Genomic DNA, 19,736 nt, shown 5'->3' with positions numbered 1-19,736 from the left:
AGCTCTCTGAGCTGCCCCCTCGCAGCAGCAACCCAGCAAGGCTCTGCAATGGAGGCACAGGCTCCTCACTGGACAAGTGGCCCAGCCAGAAGGAGGGCGCCCTAGAACAGGGCAGTTCTCAGGGAGCTTGCAGAAACAGGAGTGCTGCTGGAAGGCCTTGTCATCTCTGGCTGGGGCCTGCGGTTCCCCCCCCCCCCCCCCGCCCCGGGACTCTGGCCCTCTCCCCACCACCCACCCACCCCAGAAGACTTCAAGTGCACACTTTGCCTCACAGACCGCCTTTATTGGGCACTTAGCCCTGTACTGCACGCAGGAAGGGGGTGGCTGTCACTTGGAGCAGGGACCCTCAGTGGGAGGCACAGCCAATGATGCCACTTAGCTCCCAGGATACAAGCCTCGGTTCCCGGACCTCTCTGTAACCCTCACCCTCTCTGTAACCCTTGGAGCTGACCAACCAAGGGGTGTGGGGTCACAACCCGGACCGGCCATGGAGCGGCTCTCGCAGTCTGGGGCTCACTTGGGAGCGTTGAAAGGCACAGCCCGCTGGTTCATGGGGTTGTCCGGTGAGCGCAGCCACTCCTTCTTGAGCAGCTGCTTCAGCTGCGACAGCCGCATGTTGGGGTTTTCTTGCTTGAGCCGGGGCAGCTGTACCTCCTCAAAGGCGGTAAAGGCTGCTCGCATGCGGCGCTCGGGGTGCCTGTCTCCCGCCTCCTCTGCCACACTACAGGTGGACACTGGCGTCAAGGAGACAAGGGCGCAGCCCTCCCCCTCTCCCCCAAGTTAGTGACCCCTTCCGGAGCTCAAGCCAGTGCTCTGCCCTCAGAGGCTCAAGCCCCACCCCAGGTTTAAAGCCTCTCCCCCGAGGTCCAAGCCCCGCCCACGATGCCCAAGCCCCTCCCCTGAGGTCCAAGCCCCTCCCCTGAGGTCCAAGCCCCGCCCTACTACCTGAGCACCGCGATGGCATCCTCGATGGTGCGCGCCTCCACGCTGCCCTCCTCCAGCACACGGCGGTTCACATTTTCCTCCAGAGGAACCTCCAAGTGGCTCTTGGCTTTCTCAGCTGAGAGCGGGCAGCGGGCCAGGTGACAGACATACGCAGAGGCAGAAAGAGACATAGTGGGGGGAAAAGTGAGGGGAGAATGACGGCAGAAGGACAGAAACAGGATTTGAGATGGGAAGCCCTCCGGCCCTACTGAGTGGGTTGGTCCTGCCATCCCAGTACCCAGTCTCCTGCCCTCCTAACTTCCCTGGAGCTGGGCACATGGAGGCGATCCATGTGGCTGCTGTCTTCTAAGCACAAGCGAGGTCGGGTACAGAGCAAGTACCCACGTGCTGTCCATCCTCAGAGCACACCTGACAGGCTGCCGCCCACCCACCCTTCACCATGCAGATCCCTGGCAGCTTCTCCTGGGGCGAGGAGGGGGCTGGCCTCAGCCCAGGGGCAGGCCGCTGTCTGTTCCTTAGTGGGTAAGAGAGCAATTCCAGAGGTGGCCCTGCCAACCTGGTTCTGGGGCTTCCTTGTTCTGATGGTCTCGGCGGAGGGTCTCCTCAATTTGAGCACGGGTGACCTTGTTGGGCACGGCCACCCGGGGGGCCTTGCCACCCTTGAGCTTCAAATCCTCCTCCTCCAGCAGGCGCTGGGTCTCCCTCTTTCGCTCCAGCTGCTCCAGACGCCGCTTCTCCTTCTCCTCCTTGGGGGATGGGGCAGTCAGGAGTAGATCCCACCCTACCACCACAGGGGCTGGGTTTTCACCTCATCCAACGTGGACTGAGGCCCTGCTGTGTGCTAGACCCTGTACAGGGCGCAGGGGACACAGCTGGGAGCAGGATGGGCCTACTGAGGGCTCCTGTACTCCATGACAATGGGAACAACAGGAAAGCTTGGCCAAGACAGGTGGGTGGGTGGCTCTCAAAGGAAAAAGTGACACCTGGCCCAGAGGAGGAGCCAGCCAGGAGGAGAGCTGGGGGACAGAAGATTGGTGGGAGTAGCAGGTGCAAAAGCCCTGAGGTAGGAACCACTTAGCATGACAGAGGAGCAGCACAGAGTCTGGTATGGCTGGAGTCAGGAGTGGAAGTGCCAGGGGGTGGGGCACAGGACCTCAAGGGCATAGGGAGGGGTTTGTATGAGTTTCTGAAGGTAACAGGAAACACGAGGGTCTGGACCCATTTGCCAGCTGGGGCAGGAGCTCTGCCCTTATGGGTCAGGAGACCTTGTGGAGGCACTGTCCCCAGCTGAGCACCACAGGGCTGGGACTGATCCCCTCTTGACTCCCCAGGGAGGCCCATTAAATGCCAGCTGGATGAGGTCACATTGGCCTACAGGACTTGTCCTTGGCCACTGCCCCTCCACTGCTCCAAGGGGCAGAGCAATGTTCTCAGTCACTTGTGGTGCAGTGTGACTGTAGGCTGGGTCCTGCATTGAAGGCACCCTCGCTTGCCCACCCATTGCCTACAACTCTGCCACCTGTCTCCCATGCCTCTGGGATGGTCCCCACCTGCCATGCCCCTATGACACTCCTGTAGCTAGACTGAATGTCACAGGAGAAGGGCCAATGTGCCTGGGACACTCACTGGGCCTCCATCCAGTCTGCATGGCATGAAAGGGAGGGTGAAAGGTCAAGGGTGTTTGAGTATAGCTTCTGGGTTCCCACTTCTGTGCTCAGGCACCTCAGGCAGGGCCACTGTGCACTAAGCCTCAGTTTCCTCATCTGGAGGATAGGAATGACCCCAAGGCCGAAGACAGAGGCCTGGGGAGGGCTCTCAGGGCCTGGGTCCTGGGCAGGCTGCTGCCTCTGGGACTGTCGAAAGGTTTCTGGCTTTTCTGTCTAGATAATGGATCTTTGGCAGACACTGGTTTTCCTTTTGGGTTTTCAACTTTTCTACGTTGTCAAAAAGTTTACAATGAAAAGAAGTTTAAAGACCTCCATGGACCCAATGCAGCATGAGGGGAAATGGGGAGGGAACCAGGGACATTCAGTGTCCGCTAACAAGGCAGGATCCAGTACTGCACAGAAAGTGCCCAGACACCCCATGATCTGGGCATGCAGGGACCACGCATCGTCACTGCTATTTTCCACAACCTTTATCTGTTTTCTAATGGAGGAAACCCTTGTTTTCTCCGCCCGGAATCAGCAATGCATGCCCCGCTCTGGCCAAGTCTGACCAGCACAGGAACCAGGAGGGTTGACCCTGTGGTTCTCTGGCGCCACCTACTGGGGCCGAGTAGGTCAGCACCAGCCCCGAACCATGCCCAGACCCCAATAAAGCACCCATTGTGTGCTTGGCACTGGGGCCCATCAGGGGATAATCAGCCACCCTTGCCCTCTTCTGTGGTTTTATAAACTCATGGGAGATCCTGCAGACCCTAGGTCAGCAGGTCAGACATGGAGAACTTATCCCCGCATTTCCCAGCCCCTGTGTTGTTGATGTCTGGGCTGACTCATTCTTCACTGAGAGCCCGTCCCAAGCACTGTGCGGTGATAAGCAGCACACCTGGCCTCCACCCACCAGATGCCAAGAGCACCTCCATCAACCAGCTGTAACAACCAAAAATGTCTCCAGATGCTGCCAAATATCCTCAGGGTACAGAATCACCCCAGAGTGAGAAACACCAGCATAGCCTGACTGGCATCACAGGAAGGAGAGAAATAAGCCATGGGGGGGCAGTGGCTACCTCCCCAAATGTGCCGCACCCTGGCCATCCCCAGGTCTTTGTACGAGCCGATGCCTCTGCCTCCCTCCCTCCTTGGTTGGCTCCAGGTCTAGCGCCTCCTGGAATATCAGGCCAACGTCCCAGAGGTCTCCTGCCACCTTCGACCGCGACCGCCTGCCTGAATCACAGACGCGGCAACCCAGAGCTGGCCACACCTTGCGCTGCTCCTTCCTCATGACGTGTTTGTCCTCATCCTTCCAGAAGGCATCCTCCAGCTCCTTCTGCTTCCGGGCATCAGCGGCCGCCTTGGCCTCAGCCCTCCGTGCCCGGGCCGCTGCAGACTTGGTGTTCTCGCCCTGGAACTTCTTGGGCATCCCTCAGCAGGCTGTGGGAGGAGGACAGAGACCGGTGAGCAGGGGGTGTCCATCTCTGGCACCCCAAGACTCACACCTGGGCAGCCAGGACCCCCTTGAGGTTTCAATGGCCTCATCTGTAAAACGAGGGCTCAGACTTTGTGATCTCTCTTTTTAAACATGTATTGAGGTAAAATTCACATAACACAAAATGAAGCATTTAACGTATATAATACAGTGGCATTTCATATATTCATAATGTTATACAATCATCACCTCTATCTAATTCCAGAACATTTCTATTTCTCCAAAAGGAGGCCCTGTTCCCATTAGTCACGCCCCATCTCCCTTCCCCCAGCCCCTGGCAACCACTAATCTTTCTGTCCCTATGGATTTACCTGTTCTGGACATTGTATGTAGATGGAATCATACATGTGGCCTTTTGATCTGGCTTCTTTCGCTCAGCATGATGTTTCTGAGGCCAATCGCATTGTATTGTGTGCCAGTGTGGCCGTATGGCTGAGTGATAGCCCTTTGTTTGGATAGACTACAAGGCTTCACAATTAAGTTCGCGAACTTGTTGCAACGATGTTGCTAACCTTTTTTTGATATCAGAGGGATTATTCATTATGAATTTGTACCAAGTGGACAAACAGCTAACCAAGTTTACTATTTGGAAGTGCTGAAAAGGCTGTGTGAAAAAGTTAGACGACCTGAACTTTTCGCCAACAATTCATGGCCCTTCCATCACGACAATGCACCAGCTCACAGGGCACTGTCTGTGAGGGAGTTTTTAGCCAGGAAACAAATAACTGGATTGGAACACCCTCCCTACTCACCTGATCTGGCCCCCAATGACTTCTTTCTTTACCTGAAGAGAAAGGAAATATCGAAAGGAAGACATTTTGATGACATTCAGAACATCAAGGGTAATATGAGGGCAAGTCTGATTCCTGCCAGAAAAAGAGTTCCAACATTGCTTTGAAGGGTGGACTAGGTGCAGGTGTCGGTGCATAGCTTCCCAAGGGGAGTGCTTCGAAGGTGACCGTAGTGATATTCAGCAATGAGGTATATAGCACTTTTTCTAGGATGAGTTCACGAGCTTAATTGTCTGACCTTCGTAGTTTATCCATCCGGCCACTGATGGACACCTGGGTTGTCTCCACTTTTTGGTTCGTACGAGTCATGCTGCTGTGGACCTCTGCAGTCCTGTATGTGTGGTCCCCGGTGTGCCCCCCACACTCTTCCACCTCGGAGGCCTCAGTCCCTGGGTCCCCTAGCCCTGAGGCTGACTCCCCCTCACCCTAGGTAAGCAGCTGCCGTGAACTGCAACCCATGACCCAGCCCTGGCTCACACAGCTGGAAAATGTTGTAACAATCTTAAAGCTGCTGTCCAGCAGGCACCTGGTCTGTGTGAGTGCTACACTGGGTGCTGGGGAAATGACAACACACACCAATGGCATGTGCCACCCTCCCTGTGCCAGGTCCTCCACTAAGCGCTTTATATAGACTAATGCAAATGTCCCAAAGCCTTAAATGTGGGGATTGCTCTTATTCCCATTCTAAGGTGGGGAAGCCGAGGTACCTGGCTAGGTTGCCTGAGGCTTAGCCTGGAGTCTCACCTCCAAAGCCTGCCTTTCAGGTCAGGAAAGAAAGGCTGTGCGGCTGAGAAATAAACAGCACCCCCTCCAAGTGCTGACTGAAGACCAAGTGCTGTGCAGTTGAGGGAATGTGCTTTCTGGGCCTCAGTTTTACTCATCTGGGAAGTGGGCTGATGTGCCTCCCTCCTGGGTCGTTCTCTCTCCCCTGAACAACTCCAGCTCAGCCCCTTGTTGAACCTAGGAAAAACAGGCCCAGCATCCAAGAATGAAGGGGACAGAATGTGGGGCCATCCTGACTCAGAACTACGAGGAAACTCCTGACTCAATCGAATGTCCCAAAGCCTTAAACATGGGATTGTCCTTATTCCCATTCTAAGGTAAGAAAACCGAAGTACCTGGCCAGGTCCCCATTTTACAGATGTGGAATCTGAGGCTTTGAGAAGTGACCGGCTCAGAGCCACACAGAGGGTTAGCAGAAGAGCCCGGATTCCAACCCAGGCCCACCCCCTCAGTCCCAACTACATGCTCTTTCCCCACCCCCCCCAACTACATGCTCTTAACCACTGTTCCATCTCTGGGTCCCGGCTGGCCCCTCAAGGAATATCAATGCAGATCAGGCATCTGAGGCCATTGGGGCCCCTCAATTGACATGAAGAGGCAGCCCCTCCAGGCTGAGACTGGGGAGTGAGCCCCGTGGGGAAGAACGGGACAAATTGGGAATCAGTGGACCCGGAAGACTCGGGGTTGAGTCGGCTCTGTAATCATGGCTGATGTACTCCCCTTGAGACCTAATTTCCTTATCTGAGATGTGGGGGTGATTCCAGTCCCTCCCCACACAAGAACTGCCAAGGGGTGAGGTGCAGATATGCCAGGCTAACCCCGCATTTCTCCCAGCTGCTCCTTTGTCCCCTGAATCCAGCATTCGTTACTGAGCATCTACAATGTACCCAACAGAAACCCCTTCCCAGATTCCCCAGGAGAGAAGTGGGGGTGACTGTCCAAGTTACAGATGAGGAAATTCCTTACCTCCTGTTCCCTCCATCTCCCACTCACTCATTCAGCAGCAGCCACACCAGCCTCCTTGCCATTTTCCAAACATACCAAGCAGGTTCTCACCTCAGGGACTTTGCACTTGCTTTGCCATCCACTTTACTGCTCTTTGCAGCTCCTTTTACCCAGTTAACTCCTATTTAAACTTCATGGCCCACCCCAGGTGTTGTCGCCTCCAGGAAGCCTTCCCTGAGACACCCTCTGAGTCTCAAATCACAAACTTCTCTTTGAGGCAGTTGTCTGGGTTGTTTTATGTTCTCTTATATAATTGTTTGACCAATGTCCATCTTCCTCACCAGGCTGGGAGCTCCGGGAGGGTGGGGCTGGGACTGCCTTGCACCGTCATTCATTTGCTCAATAAATGTTTTGAGCAAATCAATGAACAAGCATTGATTTCCAGGGTTCCGCCAGTATTTACGTCGTGCTGTGTTGTGTCCAAACTCATCTTCTCATTGTTCTTCCCACTCACCTCCCATCCAGCTTCTGCTCTTGCTATGCCCTCACCTGATACACCTTCCTCTGTCCCCTCCTCCTGTGAAAACCTTGCCCACTCAGAGACTCTGCCCCAGCATCCCCTTCTCCCACACCCTGATGCTCATGAACCCATCTCTATCCCAAAGCCTGACAGGGCTTTTTTGACTATTTGGAGACAGAGCTGGCAAGGAGGTAAGAAAGATTAAATGAGGTCATAGGGTTGGGCCCTAATCTAATAGGGCTGGTACCCCTATAAGAGCACAAGACACCAGAGCTTACTCTCTCCACTATGTGAAGTAAGAGGGTAGCTGTCTGCAAGTCAGGAAGAGCCTGCACCAGGAAATGAACTTGCTGGCACCTTAATCTTGGACTTCCCGCCTCCAGGACTGTGAAGAAATAAATGTCTGGTGTTTTAGCTGCCCAGTCTGTGGTATTTTGTTATGGCAGCCCAAGCGGACTAAGACAGACAGCTATTCTTCTCTGTGTGGTCAACAGTCACTCATTCGCACACTTCGTCATTCAATAGACATGCACTAAGCACCTAGTATGAATTGGACGCTGAAAAGAGCAGAGCCCATGGGCTTCCTGTTCCAACGGGACTCCCAGGCGGCTGAGAATAAACAATAAGAGTGACTGCTCGCGATCGGAGCTGCAATAGGGACATGCAGGATGCTGGGGAAGCCTAGAGGGGGCTTCTGGCCAGCCTAGGTGTGTGTGTGTGTCTGTCAAAGGGCTTCCTGGATGAGACATCTAAGAACAGGCCTGAAAGACAAGCAGGCTGGAAAGAGGGATTTGTATTCCAGGGTGACGGGAGGGTGCAGAGAGTGTTAGAGCCGCAAGGTGAAGATCCGTGGGTCAGAGCCATCTAGGGTGGTAAGTGAACCGAGATGTGAGACAGAGCAGGGAGCTCAGACAGGAGTCCGGCTGGTCAGAGGGTACACTAAGGAGGAAATCAAGACCCACCTGATTGCTTGGATGTGAAAGTTAGAAAGAATAGACGGAGCGCAACGCCGCCTCGTCCAAGAAGCCCTCCCGCTCTCCCAGCCCATCGTCCCTTTCCCCAGCCTTAATCCCACTGCAAGTGGCCGGGGTGGGGGGGCGTCCGTAGCAGTTCCGTCACCCCAAGCCTGGAAGCGGCTCAGGGGCAGGGCCGGAGCTGGGTGGCCTCGAACACAACGCTGTCCCTCTCAGTCTCAGTCGCGCGCTCTGGGAAATGGGCACGGCTCCCGCGGGAGCCGTCGAGACTGGGCGCCGGAAGTGCCTCCGTCTCCGAGCACCCTACCTCTAGCCCTCCTGGAGGGTGGTCCCAGGCCGAGACGCCCGCCAGACCCACCCGCACCCCGCCCCCCTAGCCCCGGCTCCGCCCGCACAGCGGCCTCTCCTACCTCCTTTCCCCAGCGCCGGCCAGGTCGCGCCTCTATTACGTCAGCACGGGGTTTGCGCGCCGAGATGGGGGGGCGCGCTGATTACGTCTTGGTGCCGCCGCCATCTTGGTAAAGGACATGATAGCCCGGTCCCTATACGAGCTAAGGCCATCAGCCATTTGTTTTCCTCTTCAGGAGTGTATATTTTAGAAAACCTCATCGCAGGCGCTCATTTCAGATATTGGCGAGGCAGGAGGGGCTGGCAGGAACAGCAATCTAGACATTGCTTTACCATGATGGTCGCTGGCCGGAGAAAAGATGGCCGCCCCGACTTCACACCTGGTACGGCGGCCTCCGCTTGGAGTTTCCCCGCCGCCAGGGCGCGCCAGAGCCCGCGGTCCACGCGAGGTAAGTGGACCCCCCCTACATCAGGAGGAATCCTCTTCAGCCCTTTGTTATCACTTTGCGTTTTGCTGCGCTCTTCTAGCCCATATCCTCTGCCTCCAGCTTGTGAAGCTGGGGAGGGAAGGGGCAGACAAATGAACACACTCTGCGCTGTCAAGGTGGAAAAACTGAGTCTCAGAGAGACCAGGAATTGAATTTGGCCAAAACGTAACCGCGAGCGGCTCAGAGTCCTCGCCGGCTCCTCCTCCTGGATTACTGTCCGCTCCAACCCCCTTGCAATATTATTTACTTTATTATAGGATGGTTACACTGGGCCTGGCTGTGGGGCGAAGCAGAGTGTGAATTGCGGTGGGGGACAGTTCAGGCAAGACGACTTGACCACAGAGTCCATTCTCTGAAAGGCAACCCAGTAACACTATTGGGGTCGGACCGTGGACCGCCCCTGTTCTCCGTGGGTCCCCACTGTCCGCTCCTTCCCCCTCCCCACTTCTTCCTCCTCTTCCCCATTCTCCCTCAGCTCCAGCCGCACCAGCCTCCCTTCTCCAATTGCCAGGCACCATCCTGCCTCAGGGAGTTCACTTGTGCTGTTCCCTCTGCCCCCACCCAGCGTCCCCCCTGGCCAGTTCTTCACTTCCTTCAGGTCTTGGCTCCATTATGCCTTCCTGAGAAAGACCTCCCTCACCTCCCAAGTTGGTGCTCCATCCCCAGCCCTCTTTTTTATTTCTGTCATAGCATCAACTCGCTTTATCCATTTGATGATGTTTGTTTTCTGTCTCTCCCAGGGCTGTGATATCTGGAGGATGGAGCCTCGGCACCCGGATTGGTGGTTGTCACCAAGAAGAAGGGGCTTAGCATAAACGTGTATTGTTGTTTATTATTGGGGTGGGGAAGTGTGGAAATGCCAAAGGCAATACCTAGTTAACCTTCCATTGGACAAGAGCCAGATTTAAAAATAAATAAAATGAAAAATTGAAAAATAGGCTTGTCATGCATTCCTGGGAGTAGGGAACCTGTTACCTCATATTGACATAACTGAGGGGTTCAGGTCAAGTGAATCATTCCGGAACAAGCTAACTCTCCTGCAAGATGATTTTTGCTGCCTCCCAGACATCCCCCACTGTGGGCACAGCACCTAGTCCTAAGGACTTGGCTTCTGTAGTTCTGACATTCTATATAGCTCTTAGTCACTCACATTCTCAAGGAAGTATCAACGATCTGCTATTCACCTATGCTGGAAATATGGAGACAAATGAGACAGACATGGTCCATGGTCTCCTGGGGCTCACAGTCAGAAAGTCGAATAAAAAATTATGATCCTAACTGGGGCCAGAAGATATGCCCTGGGTTGAACGTGGGTTACGGAAGCCGGCAGTTTGGATAATTCAGAGGTCTTCTCAGAGGAGAAGAATTGGGTGAAGAAAGGAGGGAAGGGTGTTCTGGGCAGAGGGAACAGTATGTGCAAAGCTGGGTGGTGAGTATACAGTGAGAAAGGAAAAAGCAGGCCCTGACCACAGTCAGCTGAGAATTGGCCTTGTGTCCACAGCTGAGCTGTAGTGCCCTTTTGAACATAATTTCATGGAGCATCAACATCAGACAAGACCACTCTGGCCAGGATGGAGTGAGACAAAAACAAGACCCCTTCATAACCCTGTCTGACCAGAAGAAAACAGTAGTATTATCTAAGCCCCCAAGATGTCCACATCCTGGACCTTGGATCCTAATAGCTTATGTCACATGTGGAAAAAGGGATTGTGCAGATGTAATTCAGGTTATGGACTTTAAAATAGATTATCCTGGATTTTCCTGGTGGAGCCAGTCTAATCACACAGCTCCGAAAAGCAGAGAACTTTCTCCAGCTTTAGGTAGAAGACATAAAAAAAGTGAGAAGCCCACCATTGCTGGCTCTGACAGTGGGGGACCAGAGATCTTGCTCCCACCCTACAGCTGGAGTCTTCCAGCAACCAGAATGAACCAACCTGCCAACACCTTAATTTTGTACAGAGGCAAATCAAAATAAGTCTCTGTTGTTTTAAGCCAGCCAGTTGGTGAAACTATGGTACAGTATAATATAGTAGAAACTAATACAGTAGATTTCCTCCTGTAAGCCCCTCCTAACTAGATACATTTACCTGCTTCATCTTGTAAAAACTGGATCTTGATCAAACAAAGGCAAGATTCTTGCCAAGAAAATTAATGTACGTATTGAGCATATCAAGCACTCTAAGAGCCGAGATAGCTTCCTGAAACATGAGGGAAAATTATCAAAGAAAGAAGGAAGCCAAAGAGAAAGGTGCTTGGGTTCAACTGAAGGGTCGGCCTGCTCCACCCAGAGAAGCACACTTTCTGAGAACCAATGGAAAGGAACCTGAGCTGCTGGAATCCCATTCCCTATGAATTCATGGTATGATAAGTGTAAAAAAATAAAAGATCTCTATACTGTTGAAAATATTTCTCTTAATTGAGTTGAAGTGTGGTGTCCCCTCCCCCAAAGAAATACTTAAAGAAAACTTTAATTGTGTGTTTAAAAAAAAAACCCAAAAACTGGATCTTGATTTCAGGTCAACAAAATGACCTTCTTCTGAGGTCATTACAACCGTATCAGCTGAGTCCATCAAGAGTGGAAACAAATATTGGGGGTCTCCTTGCCATAATAACCAACATGTTTCCCTTAGAGACACCCCTGCTTGTTCAACTCTAATCAGAACTGTTTAACTCCATTCAGAAAATCTCTCCCCTTAAGGGACCAGTGTTTGGTTCACTCTCACTGCAGTAAACAATGCTTGTGTTCCCATTCAAGTCTGTGCCTTTCTATGTTACTACTTATGAAGACACAGGTTCAGCTCTCGAAGTCCCACAGACCCATCTAAATTCATTCGCCACTGTTGGTTTCCTAATAGCCAGATAAGGGGGAAGCCTAGTATGAGAAACACTTCCAGCTACAATATAGAATACTGCAGGTCAAGTAGAAGAGTCTGTGATCTGAAGAAAAGGAAAAAGCCACCTGGATCTCCAGAATACACCACCAGCTGGATTTGGGGCATATTTTCTTTGCCTGGATTTAGTTATCTAGACTCCTGGCTTTGGGACCTGTGAGGGGAAGCCTTGAAGATGGTCCCCAGTTATCCCCCACTTCCCAGTATTCACACCTTTGAACTTGAGCTGGATTTACTGACTTTTAATATCACACAACAGAAGCAATGAGATGACACTTACATTAGGTTTAAAAGATATGGTTTCCTACCCCAACTTCCTAGTTTCTTTTACAGGTAGGGGTGGCCATGTTTTCAAGTATGCTGTGGGGATTTCTAGGAAAGCTTTCTCCATCTTGATAAAGGGAAAGGCAGCTGGCTTCTCCTTCAGTGTGGATGTGATGCGTGGAGGTGCAGCAGCCATTTTGCAATCAGAGGGCAACAGCCTGGGGATAAAAACACACTAAAGATGGTGGAGCCAAAAAGAAAAAGTCTGTGGCATTGTGGAGCAGGTGAAGCGATACCAGTAGCTGCGTAATTCTGGACTTCTTGCTGTGTAAGAAAAATATATCCACATGTTTAAGCTTAAAAAAAAACCAAAACTGTGGCTACTGTTCTGGGTGTTCTCTTTTGGATTATTCGTGCTGGTGGAAGCCAGCTGGCGTGTCAGGAGGCAACCCTGCGGAGTGAGTGAACATAGAATTTGATCTTTCAACCCTAGTCGAGCCTTGAGCTGACCACAGCCTAAGCCAAAACCTCAACTGTGGCCCTCATAAGACAATTTAAACTACCTGGCCTCATAAGACAACTTAAGCTACACTTACCCAGCTGAGCCAACTCCCAGATTCTTGACCCACAGAAACCATGAAATAAATGTGTGTTGTTTTCAGCTGCTAAGTTTTGGGGTCATTTCTTATGCAGCAGTATATAACTAATATAGGGCCTGTTATAAGGACTAGTAAAGAGTTCATTTCTGGGAGGTGCTATGGTCTACTTGGCCAATGTACTCTGTCCAAAGTCTTAAATTCTACCGGAAAGCTAATTTGATCTGGTATCCAGCAACTGCAACCAAAAGAGCAGGAGGAACTACACCTGACAATGCTTTCTGGACAACTGCTTGATCAGCAGTATTGAAAACATTTAGCAGCTTCAAGATAACAATCAAAATAGATGTCCTGTATATTAATAGTTTTGTTAATTTTAGAGTCATGGCCAATTCAGTTTTGAGAAAAGTAAGTTTAGGGAAAATTTCCCGGCCAGCCCGGTGGCTCAGGCGGTTAGAGCTCCGTGCTCCTAACTCCGAAGGCTGCCAGTTGGATTCCCACGTGGGCCAGTGGGCTCTCAACCACAAGGTTGCTGGTTCAACTCCCGCAAGGGATGGTGGGCTGTGCCCCCTGCAACTAGCAACGGCAACTGGACCTGGAGCTGAGCTGCACCCTCCACAACTAAGACTGAAAGGACAACAACTTGACTTGGAAAAAAGTCCTGGAAGTACACACTGTTCCCCAGTGAAGTCCTGTTCCCCCCCAAAAAATATTTCCTTTATCTTCGGGTAAAAAAAGAAGTCACTGGGGGCCAGATCAGGTGAGTAGGGAGGGTGTTCCAATACAGTTATTTGTTTACTGGCTAAAAATTCCCTCACAGACAGTGCCGTGTGAGCTGGTGCATTGTCGTGATGTAAAAACCATGAATTGTTGGTGAAAAGTTCAGGTCATCTAACTTTCACGCAGCCTTTTCAGCACTTCCAAATAGTAAACTTGGTTAACTGTTTGTCCAGTTGGTACAAATTCATAATGAATAATCCCTCTGATATTAAAAAAGGTTAGCAATATCATTGCTTAAGTTTGTGAGCTTAATTGTCAGATTTTGTATATTATTTCTTCATTCATCTGTCTGGATACCTGGGTTGCTTCCACCTTTGGCTATTCTGAGTAATACTACTATGAACATGAGTGTGCAAAAATCTTTTCACTACTTGCTTTCTCTTCTTTTGGGTATAAACCCAGAAATACATTGCTGGAGCATATGGTAATTCTGCGTTTAATTTTATGAGGAATTCCCATACCGTTTTCTATAGTGGCTGGGATTCTTTTTTTATTAAATTATTTTATTAATTTGTTTGTTTATTTGTTTATTTATTGTTTGAGGTGAAATTCACATGACATTAAGTTAACCAATTAAAGTATACAATTCAGTGCCGGCCCGGTGGCTCAGGAGGTTGGAGAGCCATGCTCCTAACACCGGTTCGATTCCCACATGGGCCAGTGAGCCGAGCCCTTTACAGCTAAGAGTGTGAGCAACAGCTCTCCCTGGAGCTGAGCTGCCATGACTGTGGTCTGCTGTGTGCTGTCATGGGCTACCATGTGCTGCCAGGAGCAACCGGCTCGGCCAGCGAGAGCTGCAGTGCGCTGCTGTGAGCGGCTGGCTGACTGCCTCGGCCAGGGGGAGCGCAAGGCTCATAATACCAGCATGGGCCAGGGAGTTGTGTCCTACACAACTAGACTGAGAAACAACGGCTTGAACCAGAGTGGGGGGGAGGTGGAAGAAAGGGGAGAGAAAAAAAAATAAAGTGTACAATTCAGTCATTTAATACGTTTACAATGTTGTGCAAAACCATTACATCTATCTAGTTCCGGAACATTTTCATCACCCCAAAAGGAGACCCTATAGCCATTAGCAATCACTCCCCATCTTCCCTCCCCCAACCCCTGACAACCAATAATCCACTTTCTGTCTCTGGATTTGTCCATTCTGGACATTTCATATAAATGGAATCACGTTTTTGTCTCTGGCTTCTTTCACTGAGCAGGGTGTTTACAAGGTTCATCCAGGATGCAATCCTTCGATGTTTTCTCTTGCAAAGGCTGGAGAAGCTGAGCCCATGGCCCATGCTCTGAGCAGGGCATGTTCTCTCACCACAGGCCTCCTGGCCCCGAGTCTCAGGCTTGGAGACAAGCCCTCAGGTCCAGCTGCGTGCAGCTCCAGACATGCGCCTCTCCTCCTCAGCCCCAGCTGTGGGCTCTGACCCTGATTAAAGGGCATGGGGCCTCTGCAGACGTCTTGTCTTGAAAACAAATGTTTGAGCAAGGACTGAATTCAGCAAACACCCTATGCTTTCATGCAGATGGCGGTGGCCAGGTGGGCTGGGTGGCGACCAGACTATGTGTGACTGGCCCCTCAGGGACACAAAGCTGCTGTTTGCTTTCTGGGGTTTACCCTTCTCTCCAATAGATGCAATCTGTGGGCTCCCTGCAGCACTTGCACCCATTGGGTGTGTTTTCACTTTGCCCATTAACGGCCAGTCTGGTGCCTCTTTCCCCACATCAAACATGGGCCTCCCCCAGTAACCTCGGGCTGGGGTCCCTCAGAGGCCCCTGGTTGCCCTGGTAATGCCTCCTATCAAGGGCAGTGCTTTACAACACCCAGAACCATCCACTTCCTTGAACACACACCCATTTTCATGGACAAGGAAACTGAAGCTCAAGTTGAGTTCTCCAGGTTTAGCTGGTGAACAGCAAGGTCACAATTCAAAGTCTGTTTTGCTTGGCTCTAAGTCCACAGTTCTCACTATCTCACTGGGTCTAGGGATGAAGAGGGGAGAAGGGAGGAGGAGCAGGGTAGCAGAGGTGGCTTCATGTTACTAGGTGGATTTTCTGAGGGCAATAGGGAGCTGTGGAGGGCGTGTGAGCAGCGGAGGGAGGCTGGGTATTAAATCCCTAGGGAGTGTGGGGGCAGGGGAGAGGCCAGAGCGCTGGGAGGGGAGTTGGAGGGGCTGATTCAGTATGAATGAACAGGATCTAGGGACCAATGGGTACTGGGAGTGGACAAAAGGGAGGATGTCCTGGTATCTGGCTCCATTCAAACCTCCCCATTCCCTAACACCTTTGAATCCACACCCCTCCAACATCGTTTATGTCATTCTCATGATTGTGTTGTTTTCTTGATCTCATCATCCATGGGAGCTGTGGGGGGCTGCAGATTTTCATAACAAGACTTCCAGAACAATCTAGTTCTTTATCTTAATATTTTTGTGATAAAAAGGTAACAAGAAAAGCCAAATTAAAAAAGATACATATATATATATCCAAATTATATATATATAGCCAAATTTAGAAAGATATATAGATAGATAGATAGATGAATAAGATTTATAATTACTGCCCAGGAAACATTTCTATGATTTACTCTTGAAGGAAAAAATTAAATTTCAGAGCAATGTGAATAATCATTTTTTAAACAAGAAAAAATCTTTCCCTCTCTAGATCTTATTTCTCTTTTCATGTGGGGGCTCTGCATTGCTGGGGCAACCATGGGTTTGACCTACTCTCCGCATGACTTATTGCTAGGTCAGGATTGGAGAAAGCGATGTGGAGGATGCAGAGAAGGGCAGTGACTGGCTGCAGGTTGCTCAGCTTTTCAGCAGGATTCTACACTGGTGGATGGGGTGGTGTGAGGCGAGCTGCCTCCTGAGAAGCTACGGGTTTAGGGGACCCCAGATCCCAGCCCCAGTCTGAGACCTGGCCATAAGGAGGACAGTGTGTAAGGTGGATCCTTCATCCTTGCACTGCTGTGCCCCCAGGTGCACCTAGAGCCAGCTGAGCCTGAAGCTGACCCAAGCTGTGAAGCTGGGGAGGAGGCAGGTGGGGCGGTACCAAGGGAAACTTACCTGCTTCCTGCCAGATCCTGTCTTCTGCTCAGTCTGGCTCCTTGACAACTCTTCAGCAGTATCAGAATAAACGAGAATTTGTGGCCTCTGTCTTGATTTCAGCTTCGGATGCCAAGATCAGCAGGAGAGACAGGACAAGCTGAGGGCCCAGGGTGGGGTGTGAGGGGGGTGGGGGTTTGAGGGGGAGCTGTGTGGCCGGCCCTACCCCCATGTAGGAGATTGGAGGATGGGGTGTAGAGGGTGAGTGGAACCAGGTGAGGATGCTGCTCAGGGTGCAGGGTAGGTCCCCAGAGTCGCCTGGAGGACGAGCAGTTCTGGGAGGAGGGAGGGGGAGCTTGTGGGGACAGAGCCTCAGAGAGCAGTTTCCAGGCTCTCGGCCTCACGTGGAGGGGTGCTGGCTCGGGTAGTAGATGGCCTTTGGCTGTGGCTGGTAGGCCGTCAGCTGTAACCATTGAGCCATTGGCCACTAATGTAACTGCCGTGGCTACAGAGGAGAGTCGAGGGAAGTCAAGGAGAGTCGAGGAGAGTCGGTCGGTGGCAGCAAAGCGGACAGCAGGTCGCACGTCATGTGAACCCAGTCTCCAGTGAGAACATAGTGGTATGACTCCGCTACCTATGGCTCCGTGGGTGTTCCTTTTTGGCCTCGCCACATCCTGCGTTCTTAAGTGGGGAGCGGGAGCAGAGACCCCGCAGGCCGCCCCGCACCACAGAGCTGCTGAGCTGAAGTCAACTGGTTGAGCTCATGCAGACATTCTGAGCCAACCCTCCCCCATGCCATGTGGGAATCAGCTCAGCTGCAGGGTCAGGATATGCCTGGGAGGGGTCAGGAGCCTGGGCGCATGCAAAAATACTAAACATCAGCAAATTGAGTTCAGCTGCGTTTTAAAGGACACCATACCAGGGGCATGCAGGGTTTTAGTCCAAGGAGGCAGGGAAAGTTTAGCATCAGAAAACCTTTCCTCAATGAAGATAGAAAAGGAGAAAAATCAATGATCATCTCACCATGCTGGAAAAACATCCAATAACATTCAGCAAACACTTTGGATTTTTTAAAAAAGTTCTTAGTAAATGGGGAATAGGAAGAAATTAGATCAAAGACTGTAGTTTAGAAAGGAACTGTCAGCATTGTGTTGGATGGTGAAACAAGAGATAACATACATATTCCAGACTGGGGCAGGGATGCCCACAGTCATAGCTAATAGTCAATGCTTCATATTAAAGTGCTGGCCAGTGCAATGAGAAACAGAATTGAGACCAGAAAATCAATAGAAAACAAACAAACAAAACAAATAGAACTGATTTAGAGGTTGAAGACACGATCAATATAGGTGGAACCCAGGGAACTGTTAGGGCAGTAAAACTATTCTGTATGATACTGTAATGTTGGAGACAGGACATGATGCATTTGTCAAAACCCACAGAATGTACAACAGAATCCTAATGTAAACTGTGGACTTTAGTTAATAATAATGTATCAACATTCATTCATCAATTGTACCAAATGTATCATACTAATGAAATATATTAATGATAAGGGAAATTGGAGGGTGGGGGGAGAGGGATCTATGGGAGCTCCATGAACTTTCAGCTCAATCTTTCTGTAACCCTAAAACTACTCTAAAAATGTATATTAATTAAAAAATAAATCAAGATAATTACAAAAAAGTGCTTGCTATTGAGTCTCTGCTCAATACACATCAACACTTCTAATATGAATAAACCACCTGGCACATAGTATACGCTCAATAAATGTCAACCATTTCAAAATGTTCTTCTCTTCTGATTATAAAAATGAATCACTTTAAAAATGAAATAATACTATGGAAAAGGAAACCCTGCATATATCATCTACTCTTGATTCATAGAATAGTGGTGCTCAACTGGGGATGAGTCTGCCCCCCACCCCTGACACTGAAGACATCTTTGGTTGTCATAACTGTGGGGAAGGGGAGGTGCTGCTGGCCTCTAGCAGGTGGAGGCGAGGGACACTGCTCAACACCCCGCAATCCACAGGACAGCCCCCACCATAGAGGATTATTCAGCCCCAAATGTCAACAATGCCAAGGCTGAGAAATACTGACATTAATTCTTTTTATTTTTTTAAAATCTAAGTGAGACATGACTATAAATATCACTGGGCAACCTGCTTTTTCTCCCTGTTGCTTAGAGTCCTGGGCAGCCCCCACCTCCATGATCTTTTTATCACCAGCCTGGCTTCTGTCCCCTGAAAATCACATGTCCTATATTCCAGGCCTTCAAGATGGACACATGGATTATCATTTTTTTTTTTTTTTACCTCCAGCCCTTGGCTCTTCTGAACCCCAGTGTGTTCCCTGTACACACCAACCCGTTTCCTTGGGCCAGGTTCAGGCATTGTCATTCAAAAGTTCAGACTCCCAAAAGCTGAGAGGTCTTACTCTAAAGCTATGGGAGTCAAGACAGTGTGGTTCTTGTATAGGCATAGGCCAGTGGTTCTCACCCAGAGGCAGTTTTGCCCCCAGGGGACATTGGGAAATGTCTGGAGACATTTTTTATTGTCATGACTGGCGGGGGGGTGGCGGTGCTACTGGCATCTAGTGAGTTGAGGTCTAACTAAGATCAAGGATATCTGCTTTTTCCAATTTTATCTACAAAGTATTGGAAGTTCCAGCCAAAGCAATTAGGCATGAAAAAGAAATAAAAGGCATCCAAATTGGTTGGCCAGGGATTTCATGACACTACTCAGAACTACCCCAGTGTGCAATTTAAAACGTATGAATTGTTCATATCTGGAATTTTCCATGGAATGTTTTCAGACCACAGGGTAACTGAAACATTGGAAAGTGAAACTGCAGATAAGGAAAGACTATTGTGTTAGTTTCCTGTCACTGCCTTAGCTTAAAAAAATAATTATTCTCTTACAGTTCTAGAGTCCAAAAACCCGAAATCAAGGTGTTTGATTTCATGACACTGACGCCAGTGTCATGCTCCCTCTGCAGGTTCTAGGGGAGGATCCTTCCTTGCCTCTTCCAGCTTCTGGGGGCCCCATGTATCCTGTGGCTTGTGGCCACATCGCTCCACTCTCTGCCTCCGTGTCCATATGGCTTTCTCCCTATGTGTTTACGTCTCTGGTTCTCTCCTTTTTTTTGTTTTTCCCTCCTTCTTCCGCCTCCCCCCCCCCACTCCAGTTCAAGCCATTGTTTCTCAGTCTAGTTGTGTAGGA

The 19,736-nt window shown here is 50.5% G+C and overlaps 1 protein-coding gene across 5 annotated transcripts; it reads right to left on the bottom strand.

Moving 5' to 3' along the window:
* Positions 1-264: 264 nt before the first annotated feature.
* Positions 265-8,554, bottom strand: CCDC124 (coiled-coil domain containing 124). Of its 5 annotated transcripts, none has more exons than XM_081076896.1 (6): positions 8,516-8,543; positions 4,845-4,876; positions 3,868-4,037; positions 1,502-1,691; positions 946-1,060; positions 265-721 (listed from the first exon to the last, which is right to left on the bottom strand). In XM_081076896.1, exons 3-6 carry the CDS (start codon positions 4,024-4,026, stop codon positions 514-516), a joined length of 672 nt encoding a protein of 223 aa, XP_080933022.1. In that variant the 5' UTR covers positions 4,027-4,037; positions 4,845-4,876; positions 8,516-8,543; the 3' UTR covers positions 265-513. The 5 variants fall into 5 exon arrangements, with proteins under 5 accessions (XP_080933022.1, XP_080933023.1, XP_080933021.1 ...); XM_081076897.1 differs by having other exon boundaries at positions 8,094-8,526; XM_081076895.1 differs by lacking the exon at positions 4,845-4,876 and having other exon boundaries at positions 8,516-8,554.
* Positions 8,555-19,736: the final 11,182 nt, after the last annotated feature.

This window comes from Rhinolophus hipposideros (assembly GCF_964194185.1).
Source record: "Rhinolophus hipposideros genome assembly, chromosome: 16".
NCBI classification, from domain to species: Eukaryota; Metazoa; Chordata; class Mammalia; order Chiroptera; family Rhinolophidae; genus Rhinolophus; species Rhinolophus hipposideros.
This window is presented reverse-complemented; position numbering and strand designations above follow the sequence as displayed.